This window comes from Leptonychotes weddellii, chromosome 13, assembly GCF_054177405.1.
Source record: "Leptonychotes weddellii isolate Sample4059 chromosome 13, ASM5417740v2, whole genome shotgun sequence".
NCBI lineage: Eukaryota > Metazoa > Chordata > Mammalia > Carnivora > Phocidae > Leptonychotes > Leptonychotes weddellii.
This window is the reverse complement of record NC_138381.1, coordinates 76,761,846-76,789,353: the sequence shown is the minus strand read 5'-3', so window position 1 is coordinate 76,789,353 and position 27,508 is coordinate 76,761,846. Positions and strand designations below refer to the sequence as shown.

Genomic DNA, 27,508 nt, shown 5'->3' with positions numbered 1-27,508 from the left:
GTCCCAGCCTGGAGGAGGCCTGGTGAGGGCCTGGTGGGAGGAGGGCCTGGTGGGAGCCTGATGAAGGCCTGGCAGGGGGAGTGGAGGGGTTGGCTCACTGAGCGCTGTAGGGTCTGGGGTGGGGGTTGGTGGTGGGCAGCAGTCCTGGCCCCCTGCAGCTGCGTCTTCCTTTCCCTACTCCCAATACTTCCCATTTCAAACTACCTCCATAAGCACACCCTGATAACTCTGAGCTCCCTTTCAAGCTCTAAAACTCCATACTATTTCTTTCTAGATCAAAGGGTAAAAAAAATAATAATAATAATCCCCACACACAAAGAAGAAATGTAGGAAGCAGCCTGCATTTAATGGCTCCTGAAGGGTTGGCTCTCCCTAGAGTAAAACAGGTCAGGAACCATGACAGAGTGCGGCTCCCCTTCTCCCCACAGACTCCTCCCGTCTGGACACTGACCCTGGCTTCCCAAATGGAGATCTCAGCTTCATTTCCAAGCCAACTTCACTCGGGATGCACACGGGCCACAGCCGCGCAGGCAGAAACCCCCAGGGCACCTTCCCCATCGTGTGCAACCGTGTGAGCCGTGCCTGAGAGTCTGAGGAAGCACTGTGACAATTAAAACCAGGTGGCACCACAGAGGAAGCCGCGATCATGGCGAGGAAAAAGCGCACTCACGGGATCTATGCCAAGAGGATAAGGGCCTTGGAACACTCCAGGAACGCTTGGGTCCAACTGCAAAACCCTGCTGTGCCTGACGATGGTGTCACTGTAACAGAGAGCGGAGTGAGCAGGCTTACGGACAGGAGGACAGAGGAGCCTCGCAGAAACGCTCTTCCCACCGAAAGCTCCTCTTCCCTCCGAAAGCTAAGCCCACACTTACTTCCAAAGCACCATTTTCCCGCGCTCCGCCGGGCCGTGACCGGAGCTGTACATGGCGGACACGTTCCACCCGGAGCCGAACAGGTTGACCGACTTCGAAAAGCAGTCGTTGTAGATGAGGCCCGTGTACACGGAGAACAGTCCCATCAGCAAGAGGATGTATCGGCCATTGAAAAACATGCGCATGATCTGTGAAAAGCAGAGCACAGTGAGCAGAGGAGGACCGCCGCGAAAATGCAGGAAGGGGCCCCGGCTCTGTCCACGCCCGCTCTGAACCACTCCGAGGGCCAACGTGACACAGAGGCCACAGGCCCACACCTCTTACAGCTCAGTCAGGGACGCTTACTGCCAAACCCAATATTTAAGAAACGTTCTTGTTTAGTCAAAAAGAAGATAACAACTACTAATCACTGGAGTGTCTGTGCTCTTACCTCTTGTGACTGATTTAGTCTGGGATGGTTTTCATTTAACACCAGCAAGAGGGCAAATAAGAACATCACAAAGCCATGTCCGAAGTCTCCAAACATCACGGCGAACAAAAAGGGGAAAGTGATGATGGTGAAGAGAGCTGCAAGGAGAGCAAAAGAGACTTGATTCACCAGAGGCAGAAAATTCTAGTTAATCCAAACACTCAACCTTCTCCAGACTCCCGAAAGAGAACGGACAGGTTAAAATGAGCGCTTTACACTAAGCAAGATGACACAAAAGAGTCGTGAGCCTACTTTCCCAAATGTCTACTACATCCTTGCAGGGAGAAGCAACTGCAATCAGACAAAACAGGAGGATTTACAAACTCAGACTTCCGACCTGGGTTCACTTCTCTGTAGCTCCCAACTCCGTAGGCGTCCACAATGTTCTGAAACCCCTCGGTGAACTTGTTGGTGCGGATTAGAGTTGGGGGTGTTTCTTTTGTTGGGATTGTGTTCATAAATGAGGGGATTGTAGCACCGCTCTCTCTCTTTCACATAAAAGAAAGAAAAAAAATTACTATCCAGGAGTTCATTCAACCAACACTGGCTCCCTGCTATGGCGAGGCTCTGCATGGCCCGTGGGGACGTGCGAACCACCACCCGGGGGTTCGAGGGCAACCGGAGTGGCTGCAGGAGTCAGGGAAGTCTTGGCGGGCAGCACTCGGGGGTGCGGTCTTGCAGAAGGAAGTGGTAGCCTGGCTGTGAGGGCAGGAAAGTGGACAGCCAGGCTGGGAATGACAGGAATATGTATATAAGGCAGTCTCAGAATCCTAACATAAAACTGAAATTTAACCTTTTATCTGGTAAAAATGTTCAAGCACAATCTGGAGACAACTACAATATTAGCTAATAAAACCAAAAAATAGACGAGAATAAATCAAAATGTCAGCATTAGTACAACAAAGTTGTATATATAGCTTTTTCCTGTGTTTACAAATCTTCAGAAATGTATTTATTTATAATGGGAGGGAAAACTTTTTTAAATAAATAAAGTAAAACAGGTTATTACCAAAAATTCGATTTTCCAGTCAAATTCTATTTCTTAGGATACTGCAGGTAAGGGGATTCTGGGAAAATCCCAAATGGAGGTATAGTTTTGAACCTCCCCAAATCCCCTCAAGAGCAGACAGGGCAACTAGAGAGCAAAACCCAAATCCCACAGACAACATTTCTCTCAAATCCATGTCCGCGCAAGCCACAAAATGCAAATGGGTGGGGACAAACTGCTCAACACAACAACACCTGCACGGTAAGAACCTCTTGACCAGAGGAAGCGAGGGAAGCAATGTGGTTTGAGAGACCCAAGGAAGAAACATCCCAAAAGAGTCAAAAGCATTCCCTGGAAAGCACAGCAGGCCAATTCAAGAAAAGCAGCTGGAACTGGGAAGGGTTCTGTCCAGTCCCAGAGTGGGTGAGTGCAAGGGGCCCACGGGAAGTGAGGTCTGCGGGGTAAAAGCAGTCCAGCACCCCCGAAATTGCGGAACAGACCGGCCAGGGCGCCCTCCCGCCACGGGGGCCCTCCACTGATGAGAGACCCGGGAATGAAACAGAAACTGAGCAGGGCAGGAACAAAAGAGATAAGGAAAGAGAAGGTCCAGGTAAAAGAGGAAGAGAGGAAGCCTTAGGTCCAGAAGCTAACACATTTTTGATCCCTGATCAAAAGTATTAAAGAAAAAAATTCTGTGAAGTTAGGAAAGTGATCCTGAATCTGCCCCTTTTAAAAGTCCCTTGAGTATCTTAAACATGTTCTGTAAAACTATGATATAAATAGATGATGTACTTACATTATATGTAATGTATGGTTACTTTTAGTATCTTAAAAATACGTTCATACATATGAATATATATTATGTCTAATACAGAATTTCCTTGAGTATTTAAACATGTTTTCAGAAAACTAATTACATTTTAAAGTGATCAAAAGAAGGATGGAGGTCAAAACTTATATAAAATTATAGTAAAAAAGACTGAGCAGAACAACATCCTTGTGGACAATGAAAGCATGCCAGAAGGACATGTCCACAAAACAGACAAAAATTTAACTTACTTATTTCAAAATGAGCAAAAAAAATTTAGGAAAATAATACATAATATGAAAAAGCACCAGAAAGCAGAATTAGAGTCAGAAATGAGGTAATAGAACTCAGAAAGGAATTAGAAATAAACGAAAAAATATTCTGCAACATGACAAAACTAGAAGGAACTCCCAAGGTGAAAAACTTTCCTAGTAATAAAAGCCATAAGAGAAATAGGCGAAAGAATGGAAATTTTTAAAAAATCAAAAAGAAGATAAAAAGGACTCAAGAAAAAAGTGACAAACACTGAAGAAAAGCAAAGAAGGTTCAACTGAAACGTAACAGCAGGTCCTGAAGGAGGAAACCAGGGCAAGAGAACAGAACAAATACTAAAAAGCATAATTCAGAAGAACTCTTCTGAAACTTTTTTTAAAACTATATATTAAAAGAATCACTGAGGGGCGCCTGGGTGGCTCAGTCGTTAAGCGTCTGCCTTCGGCTCGGGTCATGATCCCAGGGTCCTGGGACCGAGCCCCACATCAGGCTCCCTGCTCGGCAGGAAGCCTGCTTCTCCCTCTCCCACTCCCCCTGCTTGTGTTCCCTCTCTCGCTGTGTCTCTCTCTGTCAAATAAATAAATAAAATCTTAAAAAAAAAAAAAAAAAAATCACTGATCTCTACCTCTGAAACTAATAATACATTATATTTTAACTAATTGAACTTAAAAATTTTTTTAATTAAAAATAAAACTACAGGGGCACCTGGGTGGCTCAGATGGTTGAACATCTGCCTTTGGCTCAGGTCATGATCCCAGGGTCCTGGGATTGAGCCCCACATTGGGCTCCTGACTCAGCGGGGAGCCTGCTTCTCCCTCTCCTTTTGCCTCTCCCCCTGCTCATGCTTGCTCTCTCTCTCTCTCTCTATCTCAGATGAATAAATCAAATCTTTAAAAATAAATAAGTAAATAAAACTACATATTAAAAGAACACACTGTATATCTGAGAATCCCAACCCAGAATGGCCATATCAAGACATATTCTAATAAAATTATTGGTCTCTAAAGGAAAAAAAAACTCTTAAGCACATAGGCAAAGAAAAAAAAAAGTACAAGGCTTATAAGGAAAATTCAATTATCAGCCTTGTTGTTAGCAACACCGTGCCAGAACAAGATGGACTCACATGTTAAGACACCCATAGAAAACAAAAACAAAAATTTCAAAAACACGAGCCAAGGATTTTATTTCCAAAAAGCAAACTTCCAGTAATAAAGGCTGGAGACATACACTTGAGAACTCAGGGAGTGCTGTTCCCATGGGCCCCGTGGAGGACTCTTGGAGAACACGCTTCCAACAGCCAGAACAACAGGAGTTGCCAGCATTAATCTGGCAGTCTGCAGGCCAGAAGCTCCAAGTGCCCCACCTGAAGCAGGGTGCTACAGGCCAGGAGCTCTGCACCCCAGCACTGCTGTGTGTCCCCATCAAACGCCATCTCATTGGCAGCTAAAAAGTATCTAGACATCAGCCAACCCACAGGTCCTCGTGACACAGGGCACTTAGCTGGTTTTCAGCAACACTAGGAAATGTTGTAATTGGCTGGTTATGCCTACGAAAGCCAGCCCTCTTCCAAGAAAACTAAAAGTCTATTTATGCCATCAAAGAATTACGTAAGGAAACAAAGTGACTTACAACAACAAAAAGAAAACCCATATGAAAACTTGTTTCCTGGGGCGCCTGGCTGGCTCAGTCAGCAGAGCAGGCGACTCTCGATCCCAGAGTCGTGAATTCAAGTCCCATACTGGGTATGGAGATTACTTTAAAAAATTAATTTAATTAAAAAAAAGAAAATTTGTTTCTTTAACTGTCACTTGAAATATGTAAACCTGTTATTTCCATTGAAGAATTGAGTTTTGATGTAGAAAAAAGCCCTCATGGGGACGTGGGAGACTGACCCCAAAGCCTTGGAGCAGGAAAAAGCACATTCTTCAAAGTTACAGCAAAGTTCAATTTGCTGTAAGAGCAAATTGATAAGTTCAACTATATTTCACAAAAAACTTCCGCATGACCAAAACAAGCCAACAGAAACATCAAAAGATGCGTGACGAATTGGGGAAAATATTTTTGTTCATATCATAGACAAAGAGCCAAGAGAAACTAGTAAAAGACTAATAACTCAGCAGAAAATGGGCAAAGCATAGGAACACAAAGCTCACAAAAAAAGGAAAATTCAAATGGCTCCTAAACAGAAAAGATTTTCAACCTCTCTCAAAATAAGAGAAGTGCAGGGGCGCCTGGGTGGCTCAGTCGTTAAGCGTCTGCCTTCGGCTCAGGTCGTGGTCCCAGGGTCCTGGGATCGAGCCCCGCCTCAGGCTCCCTGCTCAGCGGGAAGCCTGCTTCTCCCTCTCCCTCTCCCCCTGCTTGTGTTCCCTCTCTCGCTGTGTCTCTCTCTGTCAAATAAATAAATAAAATCTTTTAAAAACAAGGAGACGTGCAGCAGCTGGTAATATCTATCAAACTGATCCGGCAACTCCGTATCTGGGACTCTCTCCTGCATACGGATCAGGTGGCAGTCACTGCGGTGGTCGCATCACCAGACCACCTAAACAAGCAGGGAACCGGTGTGACAAGCCATGGTACATCCACACAGTGGAACATTAAATAGTTATAAAAAGTAGGGAAGTTGTATTAAGCGAAAAGAACAGTATGAATGAATAGCATGTAACCCTTCGTGAAGAAAAATACCCATTCATACGTGCTTATCTACGATTAAGAAACTCAAAGACCTAACAGGAAGCAACGGTTATCTTTGAGGCAACAGGGTAGGAGGAAGCCACTCCGCCACTGTGTCTTTTACTTTACATATATAAAGTTTTACTTTTAACCACGAGACTCTATTCCCTACTCAAAGAACACATGAAAGATGCACGCGCCTGCGCACAGCTCGGATGGCTGACTCTCCAGAACTGTGGTTCAAGAGAACAGTCAGCTCAGCGCCCTCTCACCGCTCGAGGGCATTCCCACTTTCTTCCTCTGGCTTCCCCAGAGCAGCCCCAGTCCTTCCCTCTGGTCCCGACGGGGCCACGGCCGCCTTACCGACCCCTCCTGGAGCGCCCGGCGCAGGTCGTGCAGGTCGGCCTCAGGACACCAGACTTCAGCGATGAGGCACTTGTTGGTCACATCGAAGCTGCACATGTTCAGCATGTGGTAAATGGCTTTCATCTTCTTCACCTGGATGACGTGGCTGTAGACGGATTCGGCGGCTTTACACAGTACTTGCCTTAAATAATCCTCGGTTTTGTGAAGCACCTGGGTGGGAACAAACTCAGGCTGCCAACACTGCGGGCACTTCTCAGTATCTGTCCGTCCAGCACCTGGCCCTCCGGGGGGCAGACACGAGAACGGTCTGTTCCTTCTCTTCCTGACCCCCAGTACCACCGGGAAGCGGGCGGAAGCCCAAGCCCCGCCGATCTGAGGCTCCCTCTGGGGAGCTGCCCCTCCAGGACACCACCCCAAGGGGACAGGAACTGGTTAGATGGCACCATCGGGGTGGCAGCACAGTGACCTGGCCGGGCCCACGGAGCTCCCCTCTCTTGCCATTCCCAGCCTCAGCTCAGCTCCCTGTCAACCCTGAGAGCCACCAACTCCACCCCATCACACATGGCCTGAAACCCCTTTTGCTTAAGTGGGTCGGAGTCTACTTCTTGCCACCAAGAGCTCTCACTGATAGAAGCAGAAACATTAATTAAAGTAGTGAAAGCAAAACAGCCACCACTTTTAACAGACTGCTTGTCTCCTGTGATGACCAGAGAATCTTCTCTAAAGTCCCATCAATAGCACCTAGATTTCTAACAGCCTGCTAAAATAAAACTTGCATGAAGAGGAGCAAGGTGAATGACACGCCTAAAACATCTTGATTTGTCCACAACCAAAATTTTCCACATTAAAAAATTAGAAAGTAAATGGATTTGTAAAATGTTTTACACACCTCAGATAAGGAGGCAACCGTTTCCCGTTTACTCACAGTGTAAAGATCTTGAATCCGGGTATTTAGTCCCTCCTGAATCTCCTTCCGCTCCTCAGCAGTGTTTGGGTAGGGGTAAACATGGCAGTGGTAACTAGAAGACAGAATTCAACAGTCGCACGTCCAGTGGGACCAGAAGAGGCTATACCAAACACCAGAACTAAATTCAGTGTACCACGTGGGCACATCTCCCTCCAAAATGGAATAAAAGCAGCCCTCTGAGAGAAAAAGGTGCAGACACGCACGGGCCCACAGTGAGGCCTCGCACAGAGACACTCAACAAATTCTGTCTACAGGATTCAACAAATTTAGCAAACTCTCTTGGTTCCATGTTCCATTCCTGCCCTCCCATCTCCGGAGCTCGCTCCCAATTCCTACTTTCTGAAATTCACCACCATCCTTGGGCTGGGAATCATTAAACAAGTTTGAAACACAAAAGCAAAGAACACACAACAGTAACTACCTTTAAAAGAAAGAGAAAATGGAGGGAGGAGGGAAAAAAAAAAAGCTCCGGTTTCCCAGCAACTGCCTTTGACATGCGGTGCAGTAAACCTCTCCCTCCCCTCCCAGGGCCCATCTCGTGGGGGCTGCACGGCACCCCAACACACCGGGAGCGGAAGCTGCACCTTCCCTCTTGCAACTCCCATCCCCCTTGACATTTTTATGCCATACTTAACATTTTAAGTTCTGACTATTAAAATTACTCACTCTAGCCTCATCCCAAACAACAATATCTATGAAATCATAGGTTTGTATGCTGGTTATACTTTTCCTACTGTACATTAAAATAAATACATATTTATGAAAATAACAGCAGGTTCATCCACATAATACCTGAAATTGCTGTCCATACCACCAGTGACTGAGAATCAGCCTCTGGGAAACACTTTCCAAAGGAAATACCCGAGCCCCACCCAAGCCCCCACAAGAAACAAGGCCATCTAAAAACAAAGGGTATTCTTTTGACATTTTTGTTTGGCTTCTGCTTATTTTTCCACTGTTGACGAGACTACATCACAGTGAGATTGTCACAGCGACACTCCTCGGCTGCGCTGGTGGCTGCCGGTGGCTGCCGCTTGCTCGGGGGCTCCTCGCTTGCTCGGGGGCTCCTCGTCTGTGTCGCCTCAGGCCTGAAGCCCACTGAGGGAGGGAGCCTGGCCGTGGTGGCTCACCAAGCTCGCCCAGCGCGTGGGTGGAGCCAGACTCTGGGTCCAGGCCCTGAATCCAGGCCACGGTGCACAAAGAAACCTGCCGACTGTTGTTCAGCCAAAGATGAACCAGATGCTCCGTGATGAGAGACGGGCCTCCATGGAGCTCAGTGCAACAGAGAGGCACAAAATATTAAAATTCGATTCCTTCTCCAATTATTCTTAAGCCCTGATTCCCAGGGAGGAAATAAAACCTAAGAATGTTATTAAAAATGGTCTCTACTTCTAAAGTGTCTTAAGTAGAACACTGGCAAGAGAGATGACTAAATGTTTAAAAACATGGTTCTATGGCGAAGACATAGAACCAGACACAGCAATCTTTGCACCCACTGCATTTCCCCTCAAACACAGACGGATATTTAGGGAAAACTAGAGGCCACTGAATATAAGCAAATAGATGAAATGTTTCTTGTTCTTACCAATCACATATCTTCTTTACCTTGTGGCCAATCTGCTCTCCCCAAAAGGATATTAAAAACACATACCATTTTACGACTTCTCCCTAGAAGAATAAATCGGGATCATTGTTACTCATGTGTCTGGAACTCTTGAGAACTCTGGCATCCCAAACTCTGTCACAAGTCAGCCCCTTCACCCCCGCAACAGGTGCAGCTGCCCTCAGGCCCCGCAGACTCCGCAACTGCGCCTAGCCCACCCCGGCCACAACGTGTTCTTCACCCTAACATCAGTCCTGGCAGTGGTGTGGGGTCATTTACAGACACACAGAGCAGCCCAAAGTCTCAGTCCCCGGATGTGCCTATTCCAGCTGAGGTCACACGGGGCGGCTCTCTGCCTTCTGGTTCCACATCATACGGTAAAAAAGGGGCCTTGTCATGGTTTAAACGTGTTTTTCACACTTTTGCGCTCTTTGTTGGTGGTTTCACTATCTAAAATGGTCCTCGGGTGTAATGCTGAAGTGCTAGCTAGCTTCCTGGGCCCGAGAAGGCAGTGATGTGCCTTACACAGAAAATACATGTGTCAGATAAGCTTCCTTCAGACGTGAGTCATAGAGCTGTTGGCAGAGTTCCGTGTTAATGAATCCGTAATACATACTGAATAAGAAACACACATAGAACAAGGTTATTATTGATCGGTGGACAAAAATGTGAGCAGAGGCTCCCAGAAACCTAACCCTGTATTTCCCCTGGTACAGTGGTTCAGTGTCATTAATTCAAGTGTTCATGGAGACCTTACAGAACTACCATAAATACTGAGAAATAATTCTACAAATAAAACTGAGCAGGTTTTTGGCCTATTTGCCAGGCTCTGTTCTAGGTGCTAAGAATACGGAACTGAACAAAAGAGACAAAAATCCCTGACTTGGGAGGGGTGGGGATGTATCCAAGTTGGCAGCAAGAGACGCAAAGAAAACACACGGTCCACCACATGGAGAGAAGTGATAAGTGCTCCAAAGGAAACAGAGCTGGAGGAGGTGAAGGAGGGCAGGGGGCTGGGGGCTGTGATTTTAAATAGGGTGACCAGAGAAGGCCTCCCTGAGAAGGGGACATCGGAGCTTAAAGGGGTGAGGGAGGGGAGGGAGCCGTGTGGCCACCGTGGGAAGGCCTCCCAAGGCACAGAAGAGCTCACGGAGAAGCAGGTTCAGGGAAAGCAAGAAGGTCAGCACGCTGAAGGAGTGTGGACAGGGCAGAGTAGTAACACAGGTCAGACATGCGATGAGGCCATAAGAAGTGACACTATAGGGGCGCCTGGGTGGCTCAGTTGGTTAAGCGACTGCCTTCGGCTCAGGTCATGATCCTGGAGTCCCTGGATCGAGTCCCGCATCGGGCTCCCTGCTCGGCGGGGAGTCTGCTTCTCCCTCTGACCCTCCTCCCTCTCATGCTCTCTGTCTCTCATTCTCTCTGTCTCAAATAAATAAATAAAATCTTAAAAAAAAAAAAGAAGTGACACTATAAGGCTCTGGGCGTTTTGCCAAGTGAAACGGGAAGCCACTGGCGGGTTTTAAGTGGGGAAGTGACATGATCTGACTGAAGTCTTATAGGAATCGTTCTAGATGCTGGGAGGAGAGAACACAATAGGACAGCGGCCGGGGCGGGAACTGAAGACAGAGGCTCCTGCAGAAGGGAGGTACTTGAGGTGTGGATGCTCATGTCCTGGAGCAGGGTAGTGGCAGTGAGGGTGACAAGAGAGACCAGAGTCTCTTCCTATTTAAAAGACATGGCCAATCACCCTGCTACAGGATTAAACATGAGGTCTGAGGAAAAAGAGAAGAGTCAGGAGGACCCCCAAGGTTTGGGCCTTGGAGTCGGAAGGATGGAGCTGCCACTTACCGAGATGGGCAAGCCTGGCAGGGCAGGTTTGGAAGGAAAGACCAAGAGTCCAGCTTTAGGCATCAGGTGCAAATGTCTTCCAGGGATTTTTTTTTTTTTTAAGATTTTATTTATTTATTTATTTGACAAAGAGAGCAAGAGAGCACAAGCTGGGGGAACAGTAGGAGGGTGAGGGAGAAGCAGGCTCCCCGCCAAGCAGGGAGCCCGATGCGGGGCTCGACCCCAGGACCCTGGGATCATGACCTGAGCCGAAGGCAGACGCTTAACCATCTGAGCCACCCAGGCGCCCCATCTTCCAGGGATTTAGAAGAAGACCTGGAGTAGCCAGTTAAATAGAAAAGTCTGTTTTTGTGGGGAGAGATCCAAGCTAGAGATAAACATTTGGGAGGTAGTATCTAAAGCTGTGAAATTATATAGGATCCCTAAGGGCAGAGAGAGGAGAGAAGCAGCCCAAGAACTGAGCCCTGGGCCGCAAAAGATGGGGAATAGGTCAGGGATCCTCAGGGAAGCACAGGCAGGTGGGTCCCCACGGCAAGAAGACAGGATGGTGGGGGGAGGAGGAGATGGCCTATGTGTTTGGGAGATGGGTTATGTTGAATAAATAAGTAAACTAACTGCGCAATTCATGAAACACATTGAGGATAACGGGAGCCAGATTTCTCACTGTCAGAAAAGAAACTACAAACACATGAAAAAGGTTCAGTCTAGAAAGAACCGATCGGAATTTTAAGTTACAGTTTGAGCACGTGGTTTTATAATCGCCAAGCACAGGTAGCCACAGAAGTGGGTACAGCCGCGTGCGTGTGTGCGTGCACATGCGCATGTGTGCACACACACGCTCCGACCGCTCAGACGGCCCAGGGGCAGCGACACTCCGCGACCTGATGAGCACTCGAGCACCCAGATCTTTGTAAACACCGCCCTCCGCTAAAAGGCACCAGCGGTCCTTGGAGAAATGGCCGCTTCCAGGCTGAGGTAGGGAGAGCACAGAATGAAGCTGGCACATCTTCCAGTGCCAGCAAGGAAGGGACTACTCGGTGGACGCTGACAACAGGCCAAAGGACACAGGGATATGCACGAAGGGATCCTCAGCAGCCAAATCAGGGACAATTTGGGCATCGAAATAAATAAGGACCGTAACAGATTACAAGTCATTAAATACAATGGAAATCCACAAGTCCACGGAAGCGAGAGGGGGAAGCCCGCCTTCAGAGCAATCACTAGTAAGTATAGAAGGAATGAGGACCACATGGCAACCACGACCGAGGTGATGGATTCAGGAGAGTCATCCATGGACACTAAGCCTGGTGGGCAGGTTGGGGAGGCACGGGACACCAGCACAACTTGGAAATTACTAATCCGTCACAAAGGGCAACATGGTGACATGAAGGTGGAGAAACCCAGCAGACACCAACGTGACAGATGGACATCACGTGTCACCTGGTAGGAGGTGCTGAGGTGGCCAGAGAGACACTTCTAAGGTGTTTCCTGCCGAGAACACATGGCCCGAGTCTGGTCGTGAAGAAACATCAAACTGCCCAGAGGGAGGGGGTCGGCCCACGGGATGGGATGCCTGTTCCCGATGCTACTACAGGCCCAGGGAGGGAGCTGGACTGGGAAGGAAGGAAGAAGAACCGCCGGGAGACGAGAACGGCATGTTTGGATGGGACAAAAGTGTTGCACCTGCGCTGGTTTCTCACGGTTGGGAGGCCCCTTGGTGCTTGTGTAAGAGCGTCCGCGCCTGGGGGCACACACTGGAGTAACTCAGGGGTGATGGGGCCACGTCTACAGCTTCCTCTCACCAGGCGTGCACAGAGCACAGTGAAAATGGGGACAGAGTCACAGAGAGAGCACATGGCTGATGGAGCCAATGTGGGAACGTGGAAACGACTGGGAAATCTGGGTGAAGGGACACAGGTCTCTGTTCTCTTCTGGGAACTTTTCTATAAACTGAAATTCAAAATAAGTTATTGAAGAAACTAAACTGGGGGGAAGAAAAAAATGGCATTTACAGCAAACCTGACCTCGAAGATTCCATAACAATTTTCTTTTATTTATTCATTTTTTTAAAGATTTTATTTATTTATTTGGCAGAGAGAGACACAGCGAGAGAGGGAACACAAGCAGGGGGAGTGGGAGAGGGAGAAGTAGGCTTCCCGCTGAGCACGGAGCCCGATGCGGGGCTTGATCCCAGGACGCCGGGATCATGACCTGAGCCGAAGGCAGACACTTCTCCCAGAAGACTGAGCCACCCAGGCACCCCTCCATAACAATTTTAAAAATAGTACTGGGTCAAGGAACACAAACACCTCAGGCGTAAGATGGAACAGGGACAGCACACAACATAAAATACAAATCATTAAACCAAGTGAGATCGCCTGAGTCTAGCTTTGACACAGAGTGGTCAGTACCTAGAAACGAGACCGACAAGGAGGAGATAGCTAGAAATACGCTCTGGAGGCTGTAATAACGCTAAGGGACCAGATGATCAAACCCAAAAGGCACTAAACCTGACACGATAAACAAATCCTAGAACCTGAGTACCAGGTGCCAAATCAAATACCTGTATCTTCTCCAGAACAAGAACTAGAAGAACACATGCTGAAATGTCAACAGTGGCCCTCCCTAAACGGGATCACAGGGGTTGATTTTCTCATTCATATTTTTGATATTGTTCCCAATTTTCTGCCACAAGCATACATTTCCTTTGTAACTATGGGGAAGCTGTATTTTCAGGATAATACTTCTCTCTAGTCCACTTCTCTGTATTTCTTCACAGACATTCAATGCCCTTTCACATATTTGGTAGGAACTCAGCACAAAAGAGCTTAGAAATATATAGAAGTTTTTCACTTTAGCAAATGCTCTGCATAAGAATGACTGACAGGTTTTCTCAATAAAGAAGAAGCTCAGAGGAACAGGTAAATGCTACCGCAGGACGCTTTCTAACTTCAGCTTTATAGACAGCGGTCATAAAGTTCACAGTAAAGGACAATTAACAGATGGCTCCTGGCAGTTACAGGAGCCACGAAAGAGTAGAAAATATTACAAGTGTATGGTTAATGAACAGCTTGACTGATTAGATTTTCACTAGATTAAACTTGTGTGGCTCATACAGGCTAAATCTTATGAAAGTCCATTTCACAGCCAAACTCCTCTTTATGTGTCAAAACTATGGGACATATATTCGTCTTGCAGCCAAAATTCCTGAGGCAAATTTAGGAAAAAAAAAAAAACACAAGCCCTTTCCTCAAAAGTAAGAAGCCTAAGTTCCTTTTCTACCTTTAATAGATCAGTCCATCCTCATTTAGAGCAATATAGTTATTTTTATGGTAAAGTCTAAAAAAAAAAAAACAGATTTAAAAAGGTGATTATGGCTTTCTCTCTCCTGTCCCTCAGCTTCCCTTCCTGAATAATTCAGTCCTAAAGCCTTAAGAATACATGCAGGGATGAACCCAGAAGGAGGAGAAGACCAACGGTGGCCCTGGGCAAAGTCAGAGCTCAAGCAAGATGAGGAGAGCATCCCTGCAGGGGAGCAGCCCAGGTGGGGTGAGGAGGACATCCACAGCAGGGGCCCACCCCAAATGGGGAACTTGGGACTCCATGCAGGAAGAAGAGGGGGCGGCAGAGATGGGAGACTGGTTACATGCAAGTGGATGAAAAATAGTAAAAACATTAACAACAAGAGCCGAGTTTCTCATCATCAAAGAAAAAAGTTACAAAAACAGAAATGGAGAAACCGACACTGACTTCTATGGTACTAGCTTGGAATTGGACATGAACCCACAGTTTTCAATATATATGCATAGGTACAGAAATAAGGTTGTGTGTGTGTGTGTGTCCCAGAGCTGTCCAGTGACAGAGCCAGGGAACAGCGACCCCTCCATGAACAATGGGCACCCCCAGAGTCCGTTCCTTGGCTTCTAAATACCATTCTCCACTAAACAGAACCAGGCACCTAGAGAAGTGGCTGATGCCAGAGCTGGGTGAGGGAAATTACACGAATCTGGACAACTTGTTGTGCAAGCAAGGAAGTGCACGAAAAATGATGGCAGCATGTGAAAGGACAGAAAAGCCAACTTGTATGGACTCCAATGGGCCAAACCTAGAGAATCTGAATATCAAAATAATTATAGTAACAGAGTGTAACTCACTGACTCAAATAGGAAATAGTGAACTGAAAATCTGATGGGGGGTACCTGGGAGGGCTCAGTAGGCTGCACAGCTGACTCTTGATTTTGGCTCAGGTCACGATCTCAGGGTCTTGGGATTGAGTCCTGCACTAAGAGCAGAGTCTGCTTGAAGATTCTCTCCCTCCCCCTCGGCCCCTCCCCACCTCTACCCCCCCTGCTCACACTTTTGAAAGGAAGGAAGAAGGAAGTCTGATGAGGAATGACATAGTTACAGTTTCAAAGCGTTTCCCCCAAAACACGTATTAATTACAAAGGAAAAAGATGACTTCACACTGGAGAAGCCTAAGCATCACCACCTCGACCAAATGATCAAAGCAAACGTTACCAGCAACAGGACGAACTGAATCATGCGCTCGACAGGATGCAGTGAGGAGAACATAGCATCACTTCTGCCAAAGATCCATGACCTGAATCTAATCATGAGAAAAGATCAGACAAACCCAAATGCAGAGACATTCTACCAAAACAACTGATCTGTAAGAATTTTCAAATGTCAAGGTCAGGAAAGTCAAGGAAAGACTGAGAAATTGTCCCAGAATGAAGGAGACCAAAGAGATGTGACAATTAGATCCAAACTGTGATTCTAAACTAGACCTTCACTATAAAAGGTGGTAGCGGATGACCGGTGAAACCTGGATGGGGTACGAGGCCCGGAGGGTAGCACTGTGTCTACCTTCATTTCCGGGCTGCAATCCAAGAGAGAGCCCTTGACTTTAAGAGCCACACCCACATGTGCTCGAGGATGGTAAGGCCTCAGGTGAACAACTCACTCTCAAGTGGCTCCCCGCGCACCGAGCCTCCAACTCCGCTGTCAGTCTGTCATTGTTAAAAGGTGATCGTGACATTGACTCACTGTTTCAGGGTCCTCGAGGGGCTCATCCAGCTCTGCATAGGTCACAATGGTGTACCCTTTGCAGACCCTCCACAGCATTTTCTCAAATGCTTCAACTTTTCCTTGGTTAATTAAGCCAGATACAAATCTATGAGACAATAAACACAAGCTGCAGTCAATTGAAAGCAATGAATTATCTGATTGCATTAAAAGGAGAAATGAATCATTTCTGGCAAAATGGTGAAGGTATCCTGAAAGCCCTCCAACTGCAAAATATCTAAAATGCTGGATAAAAAATTTGGGGAGGCGTCTGGGTGGCTCTGTTGGTTGAGCATCCGACTCTTGATTTTGGCTCAGGTAGTGATCTCGGAGTTGTGGGATCGAGCCCCGTGTCAGGCTCCACACTCAGTGGGGAGTCTGCTTGAAGGTTCTCTCTCCTTCTGCCCCTCCCCCTCCTCACACACCCACATGCTCTCCCACTCTCTCTATGAGATAAATAAATCTTTTTTAAAATTTTATTTTTGAAACATCCTTTCAAATGTATAGGTGAGCCTATAATTAAGAGAAATTCTTGGAATCGAAAAATAAACCAGGATCTCATAGCTATCTTGATATATTCCACTGACCCAGTATCTTAAAGCCTTGAGCGTCAAGGTCAACACGGGAGGCAGGAGACAGGCACCAGGTCTGCATGGGCTGAAAAGATGAAACTGAATCATCTCTCCTAATCCCCCCCTAAGGTTGGGACTCCCACCCCCTCACCCCCAAAGAGCTACACCCTTAGTGAATGGATGGACTAGAAAAAGTCTTACAAAGGAGCCCCCAAATAAACTTATTTATATCAGTTTTGGTTCTACAAAGAAGAGGAAAAGTCTTCCTTGATAATTTATTTATTTTTTAAAGATTTTTTATTTATTTGAGAGAGAAAGGGAGAGAGGGAGAAGGAGAGAGCAATAGCGGGGTGAGGAGCAGAGGGAGAGGGAGAAGCAGACTCCCCGCTGAACATGGAGCCCGACTCGAGCCTCAATCTCAGGACCCTGAGATCATGAACTGAGTCAAAGGCAGACACTTAACCAACTGAGCCACCCAGGTACCCCTGCCTTGAGAATTTATAATCACAGGCTAGAATTCACTCAGGTTTGTGGCTTAAATTCACATTACTTGCATAGTAAAAAAAGAAGAACAAAAAATCCAAGCTGAGAAATTAATGTAAAATGATTCCAGGTTGGTACAATGCTCCCCCGGTATCTGACAAATGTAAAAACAAATTCTCTCTGAAGGAATACATCCTCAAACTACATTATCATTGGATTCCTACAGACAAGGAACAGAGGAACAGATGTTCATAATAAAAAGAAATCACAAATCACATGAGGAAACAAGTTACCATTGGTTCAAGGAAACAGAAAGGATTAATAGCAGAAAAAGATCCTTAAAATACAATTAATGAATTAACCAACTCAATTTAGCCCCTATGTTTCCACCAAACAAAACAGGACTTGACACTTCACTGAGCAATTATTTTAGGCTTATTGGAATAACACTGAATGGCATAAATGTTCCTTCTTTCCAGCTCATTATACCAAAAGAAGAAATTCCCATGGTATTTAGCTAACAAGTCAATACAGCTGAATAACTCCACTCAGCAAATACAGGAGTACAGTGTTTTCTCAAACAGATATTCACTTTCTTTCATTCCATCACAGGCTTTCAAATGGGAGCATTCATCCCTCCACTGACGACAGGGACAGTGTGACGCTCAGCCCCCCAGTGGTTGTCACCTACCCCAGTTTTGCTCCCAGCCTCTGCATACAGCTGTAGTCCAACAAGGAATCATTCTCTAAGGGAGGGAATTCTTCATAAGTGGGTTCAAACTACAAAGAAATACGAAACCAAGTGTGTCTCATTACAAGTGACACTTTATTTCCCAAGTCACGTTTCCGAGCAAGTTTACGGAGCATCCTAACTGGGTGCCAGACCCGGGTGCTGATGCCCCAAGATCACTCAGATGTGGAACACAGCTCTGGTAAATAAAAAAGATCGCTTCCCCGTCCCTTATTTATAAGTTACTTGCAGTCAGGTTACTGGAGGTAGGGTGTTATAATTTATGTCCCTGCCTCACTCCGAGACAGAGCGCTCAGTCAGACACCAGCACCAAGTGTACCAGCTCCATGGGATGGACTTCTCCCCTCCATACCCGGTGGAGGGCGAGCTATTACAGAGACTCTACTCATAAACTAGAGATCTCTTGTGAATTCCTTTACTCTTAGCAATTTGGTGAAAAAAACACACAAACTAAATTTTGGAGTTCAAACTCCACTTTCCCATTTCTTTGCTCATGATCATAAAAAGGTATTTTTCAACTACAAACTAAAGCATTTTACAAATAGAAAGTGCTGTTATTGCTAAAACCAACCAACACAGGGAAAGGCTTAATGCTTCGTTTAATGTCATGTAATCTGACTGAAAAATGAAGCTAAAATCAAAATGTACCTCTTTGATAACTGATAACCAAACCGGAAACCTTACAGGAGCTAGATTTTTAACAAAAGAAATGTGTTTCCTCGCGTGCGCGGTCAGTACCTCCACGTTTCGTTTAACGAAGGTTTTTGTCACTCTGAGCATGTGAGTGTACTCAATCAGTTCCAGCAAGTTTTTCCTCAGCTTCTCCTTGTTCTTGGTGACTTCTCTCAGCTCAACCTCCAGCTTCTGCAGCTGCTCCTAAAGCCAAAGGGCAGTTACTTAAGAGGCCAGGTCCATTCTAAGTATGGTTCTCAAAAATTTTTTATAGTACATTAAAGCCCAGGGAGGGCTTCACAAGCCAGAATCTGACAATCTGAAGGGATATGGAAGCATGCAGAGATTTTCAAGGTCCATCATGTATTGTTTCCTATCGATTCAGGGAACTCCTACGCAGCTCACACTGTGCAGGACGGAGGCATCCCAGATGATGAATCGAGGCATCCTAGGCTGCCCTAGCCTCATCTCCACTCCCACCACTGCTCTGGGCTTCCCTTCATCTGCTTCTCCACCGTCACACATCAGAGAGTCTTCCTCTTTCAAGGCTACATATCCTTTTATTTGCAACACAGAAAATAATTTAGGTAATCTTTGCTAAGCATATACACCCCGAGCCTCCAGCTTAAGAGTCTGCTTACAGTAGCACTTACACAATTAATTGGGCTGAAGAATCCTTGAGGACGAGTCTTCTTTAATAAGCAGTTACATAGCAAGCGTCTTTAACAATACTTAAGTATTCAAACAGCAGCAACAGAGATGTGTAAAACACATCACTCACTCCGTGAAAACTTGTATGCAAACAAGTCCCTTGACATTCTACTTGTGCTCCACCTTATAAAAACTATAAACACTCAGTAATCACTGAAGTCGTCCTTACATCACAACCAACCCAAACAGGCCAAACCAGATGACTGTGTTCTACTCATCTGATGGCACAACTCTCTCTCAAGTCCACTCACACAATAAATGTTAAGTGACTTCCTCCCAGATAAACACACAGAGCGACCAGCTGCAGAGTGGTGCTGGCTATACAATGCTGATTGTTTCAGTGTTCGGGAGCTCTGGTCGATTTCCCGGTACAATGAGCTATCCGAGGATCGGACCCAAACCTCAGTGGATAACTCACAGGGGTGCTAACGAACAAGACAAGCCAGGGTTCTCGCAGGGGGAACGCTGTATCCCCAACACCCAAGACGCTGAACTTGGGGACAAGGAATTGTGTTTGCTGCCCACCTGGAATACCCTATCACCTTCCCACTAGCTTCTAAGGATCAGAGGGGAGGCCAGTGAGTTTGGGAGAATGCTAAAGGGCATTGGCCTGCAGCCTCCCTTACTTGCACCAGGAGAGGCATGCCAAGGCATGGATAAGCCCAGAAAGAACACTCAGAAACATTACACCAGATTTCTCAATCTGATTTTCTTAGCCCCGGTTCACCAACCACCTGGAAAGGGAGCATGCATCTTACATCACAGATAATCTATTACTGAAGGCTAACCATAGCATTGTTCTTCAATTTTCACTGCACAGTTTTGAGAAGAAAATCTGACAAGCCCTAGACAACATAACGTAAGTAAATAAGCAGCATCTGAGCCCAGTGACAGCTTCGTCAGAAACAAGTTACCTGCATTTCTAGGACTTGTTTAAGAGGTGGTGCAGGAGGACTGGTCTCTCCCTCAGGAAGGGGAATGTCAGCTCTATTAATTTCCTGCACCAAATATGCTGTGGGAATAAAAGGTAAACAAATTAGATGCACAAACTCACTCTAAGACATTTCTGTCAGAACATTTTCCATCCCAACCATTCCTGGGTCACCTAAAAAATTAATGTCTGAATGCACCAAAGTCTTGCTTGTCCCAATTGACTTAGAAAAAGCCTTTTGCAACCTCGTTTCCAAAGATCTGCAAAGTAAACCGCACCTAGAGAGATCAGCATGCAATGACCAAATAAACAACAACCTGATAAACACTTTCTGAAATTCCCCAAGTTTTCTCTATTTCTGAAACTCTAGTTCAAGAACTTTGGAGTCATAGCTGTTTCTGCACCCATAGATGAAGCAGGTTAAGGACACACTTGCAAGAGCAGGAATAATCCAATGATAGACCATCTCCACCAGAGAGGGCAGCGTGACTTCCCTGCAGATGCCCTTAGGAGGAAAGAAGTATCCATCAAGAAAAGCACAACCTCTATCAGCCAACGGAGCCCCGAGAGATACAGGGCAGAGAGCCAGGCTCTCCTGAGCATTCCCAGTCAGTCAGGCTGCTCTGACTTGCAACAACCTGATCTCACGTCCCAAACCAGATTCATAAAACTGGTAATGAGCCAGGCAAAATTAACTGAATTTCTTTAGTTTATATTTTCAATGCCATGAAGCATCCTTGTCCTTAGGATGAAACTCACAACGAATAGTAAAGCATTACTAGATATAACATTTTGGAGAAGTGTTACTAGTTATTTTATTCAGAAAGAAAGACAAAGAAAAGTGAGGAAGTCTTAGCAACAGGATAGCAAAGGAAGCAGGGGGTTAAAGAGGTTTCTGGAAATGGGACACAAATCGTTTCACCAATTAAACCTCATTTACTTGGGAGATCGTTTTGGTTTTTTGTTTAAGTCTGTATACTTTTTGAAACAGTTTAAGCTACAGGAAATCCTGTATGTGTCTAAAGTGTTGTCACTGCCTTTAAAAACCTCATTCCTAATACACGACCTGTCCAATGACTCACTATGTTACAAAGACAGGAATATGATGTCACTCTATCGCACACGATCCACACAAGTAACTAGGACCTCAAACAATATGCAAAGGAATAGATGATTAAAAGGGTTTTCTTGTCTTAAAAATCTCCAACTAAAAAATGTAAAATCCACAATAAATATTAGCGATTAGAAATCATTCCAAATGTCATATTCTGGCCCCTCCTGGGCTCTCTCATCCCCATGTTTTTCGGTTCATCCTACAAAGTTTTCTACTTCAGTCAGTTGTCTGAGATCAACCCCCCTCTCCCCTATTTTGCTCCGAACTTCCAGGTTTGAACTGATAATTCTGACTATCTCAGGCTAAAGATGTTAAAGATTTTACAGATAAAGCAAGGAGCCTTTAGCTACTGAGTTTTGATGGTAAACAAGCAAGAGAACACTGATTTAACACCTTCGTGAACAAAGCCAATCCATCTGCCATTTCCCACCTTCCTTGTTCTTTGAGATAATTTTAAGTAATACGTTAACATGTATATAATGTTTTTAAGTTATGATAAATGGCAAGGGATTGGCTAAATAAATTATAGCATATTAATTTCATGAAATACTAGGCAGCCATTAAAAAGGATGCTGGGTCTGTTTATTGACATGAAAAGATGTTGCAGGAAGTACCAGAGTGAGAACCAGAGCTGACAACAAAATAAACTGATCGTTATGTAGAATCCTTACTTTTATAGATGAATAGTAAAAAATAAGGAATGGTGAGTTTTTTTCCTTTTCTAATTTTTCTAAAGTGAACAAGGTTTACTTATATAAAAATCTGTTACTAACCTGAACTTATCCCCCCAAAAATAACAAAACAAAATAAAACTTACCTAATATTCGTTCTAGTTCTTCACACCTCTTCACCTCACCAACAAATTTTCTTTGGAAGGAACTTACATTCTGGTTGAGCTGAGAAAAGGATGAAAAATTTGCTTTGAAATTTCTAAAATTTAAATATAAATGTGATTTTAAAAATAAAATATTGGCAAGGGTTTAGGGAAAAGCACATCCTCACACACTACTGGATGGGAGTAAAAAACCGACAAAACTTTTCTGGAAAGCGACTTGGCAACTGTTATCAAAAAGGCCTGAAAAATATCCTTTGGCCCAGAAATATCCCGTGAAGAAAATAAACCTAAGGAAAAAAGTGGATACAGACAAAAACCTACCCAGAAGAACATCAACCTCAGGGATAGAGGAAAAAGTGATTAACAGTAGCAAACTGTTAATCTAGAACACATAGTCTCCATCCAAACCATGGAACACTACCCAGCAATAAAGTACAAATCCCTGACACACTAAACACCATAGATGACTCTCAGAAACACAATGCAAGTGTGTCCTTCAAGAAGACACAAAAGGCCACATACTGTGTGATTCCATGTCCATGGAATGCCCAGAAAAGGTGTATCTAGAGGCAGAAAGTAGAGTAGTGATTGCCTGGGGCTGGAGGCAGGTATGGGGATGAAGTGTACGCACAAGGGATCTTACTAGGGGGATATGATGTTCTAACACTGGACTGTGGTGATGGATGCATAACGCAGTAAATTTTCTCAAAATCAATGAACTGTACACTTGAAATGGGTGCATTTTACGATTCAGATCAATAAAGTTGTATAAAAATTATGGTTCAGCCATATAACTGATTATTATGCCCTTAGTAATAATTATGTTTTAAATGACTAAGGTATTGGATTATATTAAGAAGTTATCATTAGGGTGCCTGGGTGGCTCAATCGGTTAAGCAGCTGCCTTCGGCTCAGGTCATGATCCAGGGGTCCTGGGATCAAGTCTCACATCGGGCTCTCTGCTCAGCGGGGAGCCTGCTTCTCCCCTCCCTCTCCTGCAGCTCCCCCTGCTTGTGCTCTCTTTCTCACTATCTCTATCTCTCTCTGTCACATAAATAAGTAAAATCTTTAAAAAAAAAAGAAGTTATCATTAAAAATTTTAGGTATGATAATGATATTGTGGCTATGATTTTTAAGCATCCTTACTTTTTAGAGATACTTGTTGAAATATTTATGAAAGAAATTATACATCTGGGATTTGCTTCAAATCATCATCTCAGAGAGAAGGGAGGGACAGATTTTGTCTGGAGGTGGAAGGCTGGAACGAGGGGCCATGAATTTATATTATGGGTACACAGGAGTCACTGTGCCCATATACTCCTCTCTCTACTTAACTTCTAATACAAAGCTTAACACAATAAAAAACATCGTAAAAGAACATTTAATAAAATGAGGAAATTAGTTATGATTTGTGTCTGGAAAAAATTAAAGATACTTTCAGTGTGGTTCCAATTATATGAGAATACACATATATGTACATTTTAAAACATTATTAGGAAAATAATGTTAGACCAATATTAACCAAGAAGTTAGACCGTTTATTTCTAGGTAATGGAATCGTGGAAGTTTTTATCTTATTCTTATGTTTTCCAGTTTCCCCAGAATGGACATATATTATTTTATAACAAGAAAAGATTAATCACTCATGTTGAAAGGCATTTAAGGCAAGAATGTTATCTTTCCTCCAGCCCATCACTCTTACTGAGCCCTCTCAGAAACCACAATTAGACGAGAACTTGGCATGAAACTGCCCAGCCGGGGAAGCGTCACCCCCAAGGGCTCAGTTCTTGTTCAGTTTTTCAAATATTTTTAAAAGGATTAACCAGAATGAAAACAAAAATTCAGATTGCACTTCTGTTTGTCACATTCGCATTCATTTCTGGGATCAAACTAATCTCAAGTAACCCCTTTCAAGCTCACGATGACTCAGGCCCGATCCACAGAACCAAGAACAAAAAGGAAGCGATGCATCACAAGTGGTCTATGAACCACCCAAGTGCCCCGTTTCGGGGTCTGTCCTTCAACATTCAACACTGCTGAGCGCTCCATGGACATCAGGGTTCTCCACACGGCAGGGGCTTCACGAAGAGGCCCGTTTCTGCGGCCGCGATACAAACATACTTGGGTTTGAGCGATGCCCCCATCATCGCCTCACAGATATGAGCTGCTTTTTTCTGTTGTGTGGTTTCTTTTACAAAGTTTTGTTTCTGCTTTCTTTTTCGGGAGGCTATGTCACCCATTTCTAGGCTGATAATAGGGTATCACAGTAGTGCCCCCGTCCCCAGTTTCAGGCACCTGCGGTCCACCGAGGTCAGGAAGCAGACAACCCCCCTTCTGGCACGTCACCAGGTCAAACAGCACCTACATCATGCACCTCACTTCATCCCACATCATCGAGAGAAGAAGGGTGAGCACAGGACAATACGATACATTGAGAGACAAGTAACTCACATATACCCTCCCAAACACATTTACATAATTTTTTATTAGAGTATATCGTTATAGCTGTTCTGTTGTTCCTCTCTTACTGTGCCCAACTTGTACATTACACTCTACCACAGGTATGCACGTACAGGAAAACCCATAATACCTACAGGGTTCAGTACTCTCCGGGGTTTCGGGCACCCGCTGGGGGTCTTGGAACGCATACCTGCAGATACTGGGGGACCACACTGCATTCTATTGTAGACTCATCTTAAGACTAACCTTGAACCTAGAAAAGCCAGCAGAGGCTACGTGGTGCTGGTTTTACGGACACCCACACCAGCCATCTTCCCACTCCAGCCGCTGAGGGGCTACCGGTGAAATTGTTCTTAGACTATAGACCATCGCAACAGTGAGATGAACTGGCCCTTCTCTCTACTTGGCTGTCACTACAGAAACCCTGGGCCTGCCTGCTTTCCCTCAGGAGGCATACTAAAAGGGAAAAATCATCCAGCCTAGGCGAGCCAGAAAAGACTAATGTTAGTAAGCCCAGCCAGTGAATGCAAACTCAGTGAGGAACTCCATTAAAGAGCAGACAAAAGTGTCAGATGCTACGGGGCTTTCTGCACTAGCACCCATGACACTGGGGTGTCAACCCAACCTCCCCGCCCCCCCCCACACACACACACGCAGAGCTGAGATCTTTATCTGCACTTTTTCTTTCACTGGTTTTCTGTCTTGAAGGATCCCAAGTATAGTCTACTACCTCAGGTAATGGCACTCAGTGAAACGCGAATCTTTGTGGTGATTAAGGCCTTTGTTCAAACCTCCACGGTTTAAGCGTGTTAAGTCCCTCGGCTTGAGTACTACCAGGATGGAACAAATCTACCAGTTACAAATAAGGGAGCCTATTTCTCTCCTGTTTCCTGAATGTTTCGGGTGCTCCCCACAGCTGATCACAGCACCTACTGGGTAAGTGGGAACAGGAGCTGAAGCCCAAGTGACTCCAGGAAACAGGAAGAGAGCCCGGCCTTCCCTGCAGCCTCGGCTGTCACTCAGGAGTTTCTCCCTAACCTTGCAATCCCTTTGGAGTCGACCCAAGGGTCACTGATATCAGATCTTGAGTAGGGGTGTTCCCTTTTGAAATTAAGGGCCCCTCAGAGAGATGAAGGGAAACAACCAGGAGATCAAAGTTGGGGCCCAGGAGGAAATAAAATGTTCCCCTGAAGTGACTTTCAGTTCCATCACTCGGTATTAGATCCTGCTTACTACTCCCCTTCCACACTTTGTTCTTTCCCTTCACAGCACTTCACAATTCCAGTTCACAGAGCCTGTTTATCTGTCTCCTCCCAGGCTGTAGGCAGCAAGAACATAAGGACCTTGTCCACCTTGCTTACCACTGAGACACCAGCATGAAAAACACTATCTGGAACAGAGCAAGCACTCAATAAAGGCATGCTCCTTCATCCAGCAAATGCCTACTAATGCCCACAAATGCCAGGGACTGTGCTAAGTCTTGGGGAATCAGGAGTGAACAAGTCAGGAGAGGCCCCTAGCCCTGGAGGTTGACAGTCCATGGTGTAAACAAATGATAAAAAAGTAAACAGATACATAAACAAGCGTTTATCATTACTTGTTGGGAAGACAGTTCCCATTCCTTAGTAGGCAGTGGTATGCACATCACACATCAGTGAACAAAACCAAGGAAAACCCCTTCCCCTCAAGGCGCTTACACCGAGTTCATTCCCAATTCAGGTTCTGGGCTCCTTCTGTTCCCTCCATCCGGGACCCTGTCCCCCCAGATCTTCCAGGGCCAGCTCTTTCCCATTCAGGCCTCATCTTGGCTCAAACGTCACCTCCTCAGAGGGGCCTTCCTTGACCATCCCGACTCGAGTCACCATCCCATCATCCCCCTTTCATTACCCTCACAGCAAACATTATGTTTACGTATTTACTTGCTTGGTATTTGTCCCCGCCACCCCCATTAGTTCCAAAAGGTCTCCAAAAGGCCTCATCAGATTCGTTCTCCCCCCGGTTAGCCCAGTGCCTGGCACGGAGTCGGCGCTCCGAAGCATCTGATGGCACTCCCCTAAGTTGATGAAGACTACACAGAGCGTTCCTAACTAACCCGGCCAAAGCCGCCGCCGACCAGACGCCCGGCGACCCGGGGCTCGCGCCCCGCTCTGCGGAAGCTCTGGCCAGTAAGCCGGGCCCCAGCTTCCCTGCCTGCGAAATGGGGACAGCGGCGCGCCCCTGCCAAGGAGCCCGCGGAAGGGAGGCCCGAGCGAAAGGCGAGATGCCGCGCTGGGCGGGCAGGTGCGGCCCGCGTCTCCTGGACGACACTCACGTCTCGGAACTGGACCAGGCCCTTCTCGCCCAGGGCGCTGAGGCACTCGTAGGCAGTGCCGGACTGCAGGAACAGCTGCGCCAGGCACATGGTCTCGCTCCGGAACAGGGACCCCATGGCGGGCCAGCCCGCGCCCCGGCGAGGCCGGACGGGCGGCGGCGGCTCCGGGCCGCTCGGGTCCGCGCGGTCAGCCGGGGCGGCCGGGGCCTCGGGCTCCTCCTGCGGCCTGGCCGCCGCCGCGCACCATGGGGCTCCGGGCTGCAGCGGCCGCCCCCGGTCCTGCCACCGCGGCCCCGCTCCAGCCGCCGCCGCCACAGCGCGCGCGAGGCCCCGCCCCCCGCTACAGCCGGTTCCGGTTCCGCCCCCCGGGTGTGCCCGCCCCCCCTCGCCGGCCGACCAATGGGCGCCCGGAGTTGCGGCCGGCAGCGGCGGCGGCGCCGGCGGGGCCAACCCGCACAAACCCGGCGGCCGATAGCTGAGGCTCCCGCGGAAGACTGACGCTCGCTCAGCTCTTCAGACGTTTTGAAAATGAATTTTATTGAGTTTGTTTCACAAAGTTCACCCGTTTAGGGTATACAATTCTGTGATTTTTAGTAAAGTTACAGAGTGGTTGTGCAACCATCATCACGATCCACTTTTAGGATATTTCCGTCAACCCGAAAAGGATTCCACTCGCTCAGCGCCGTCACTCCCCAGCTCCGGGCAACCTCGAACAACCTCGTCTCGTAGATCTG

General features: G+C 46.3%; 1 protein-coding gene across 2 annotated transcripts in view; it reads right to left on the bottom strand.

The window, feature by feature from the left end:
* ATP6V0A2 (ATPase H+ transporting V0 subunit a2) overlaps positions 1–27,030 on the bottom strand; it is a 40,694-nt gene extending 13,664 nt beyond the window's left edge. Inside the window, exons 1-13 of one of the 2 annotated variants that reach the window (XM_081802387.1) lie at positions 26,775–27,030; positions 21,986–22,064; positions 20,038–20,135; positions 18,479–18,616; positions 17,681–17,769; positions 15,917–16,043; positions 9,002–9,084; positions 7,375–7,468; positions 6,447–6,659; positions 1,682–1,832; positions 1,306–1,442; positions 876–1,063; positions 671–761 (exon numbers count right to left, since the gene is read on the bottom strand). In XM_081802387.1, coding sequence (XP_081658513.1) covers positions 671–761; positions 876–1,063; positions 1,306–1,442; positions 1,682–1,832; positions 6,447–6,659; positions 7,375–7,468; positions 9,002–9,084; positions 15,917–16,043; positions 17,681–17,769; positions 18,479–18,616; positions 20,038–20,135; positions 21,986–22,064; positions 26,775–26,891 — 1,605 coding nt within the window. In that variant the 5' untranslated portion in view covers positions 26,892–27,030. The remainder of the gene's footprint in view (positions 1–670; positions 762–875; positions 1,064–1,305; positions 1,443–1,681; positions 1,833–6,446; positions 6,660–7,374; positions 7,469–9,001; positions 9,085–15,916; positions 16,044–17,680; positions 17,770–18,478; positions 18,617–20,037; positions 20,136–21,985; positions 22,065–26,774) is intronic. The other variant, XM_081802386.1, reaches the window with a different exon arrangement.
* Between the last annotated feature and the right edge of the window lie 478 nt (positions 27,031–27,508).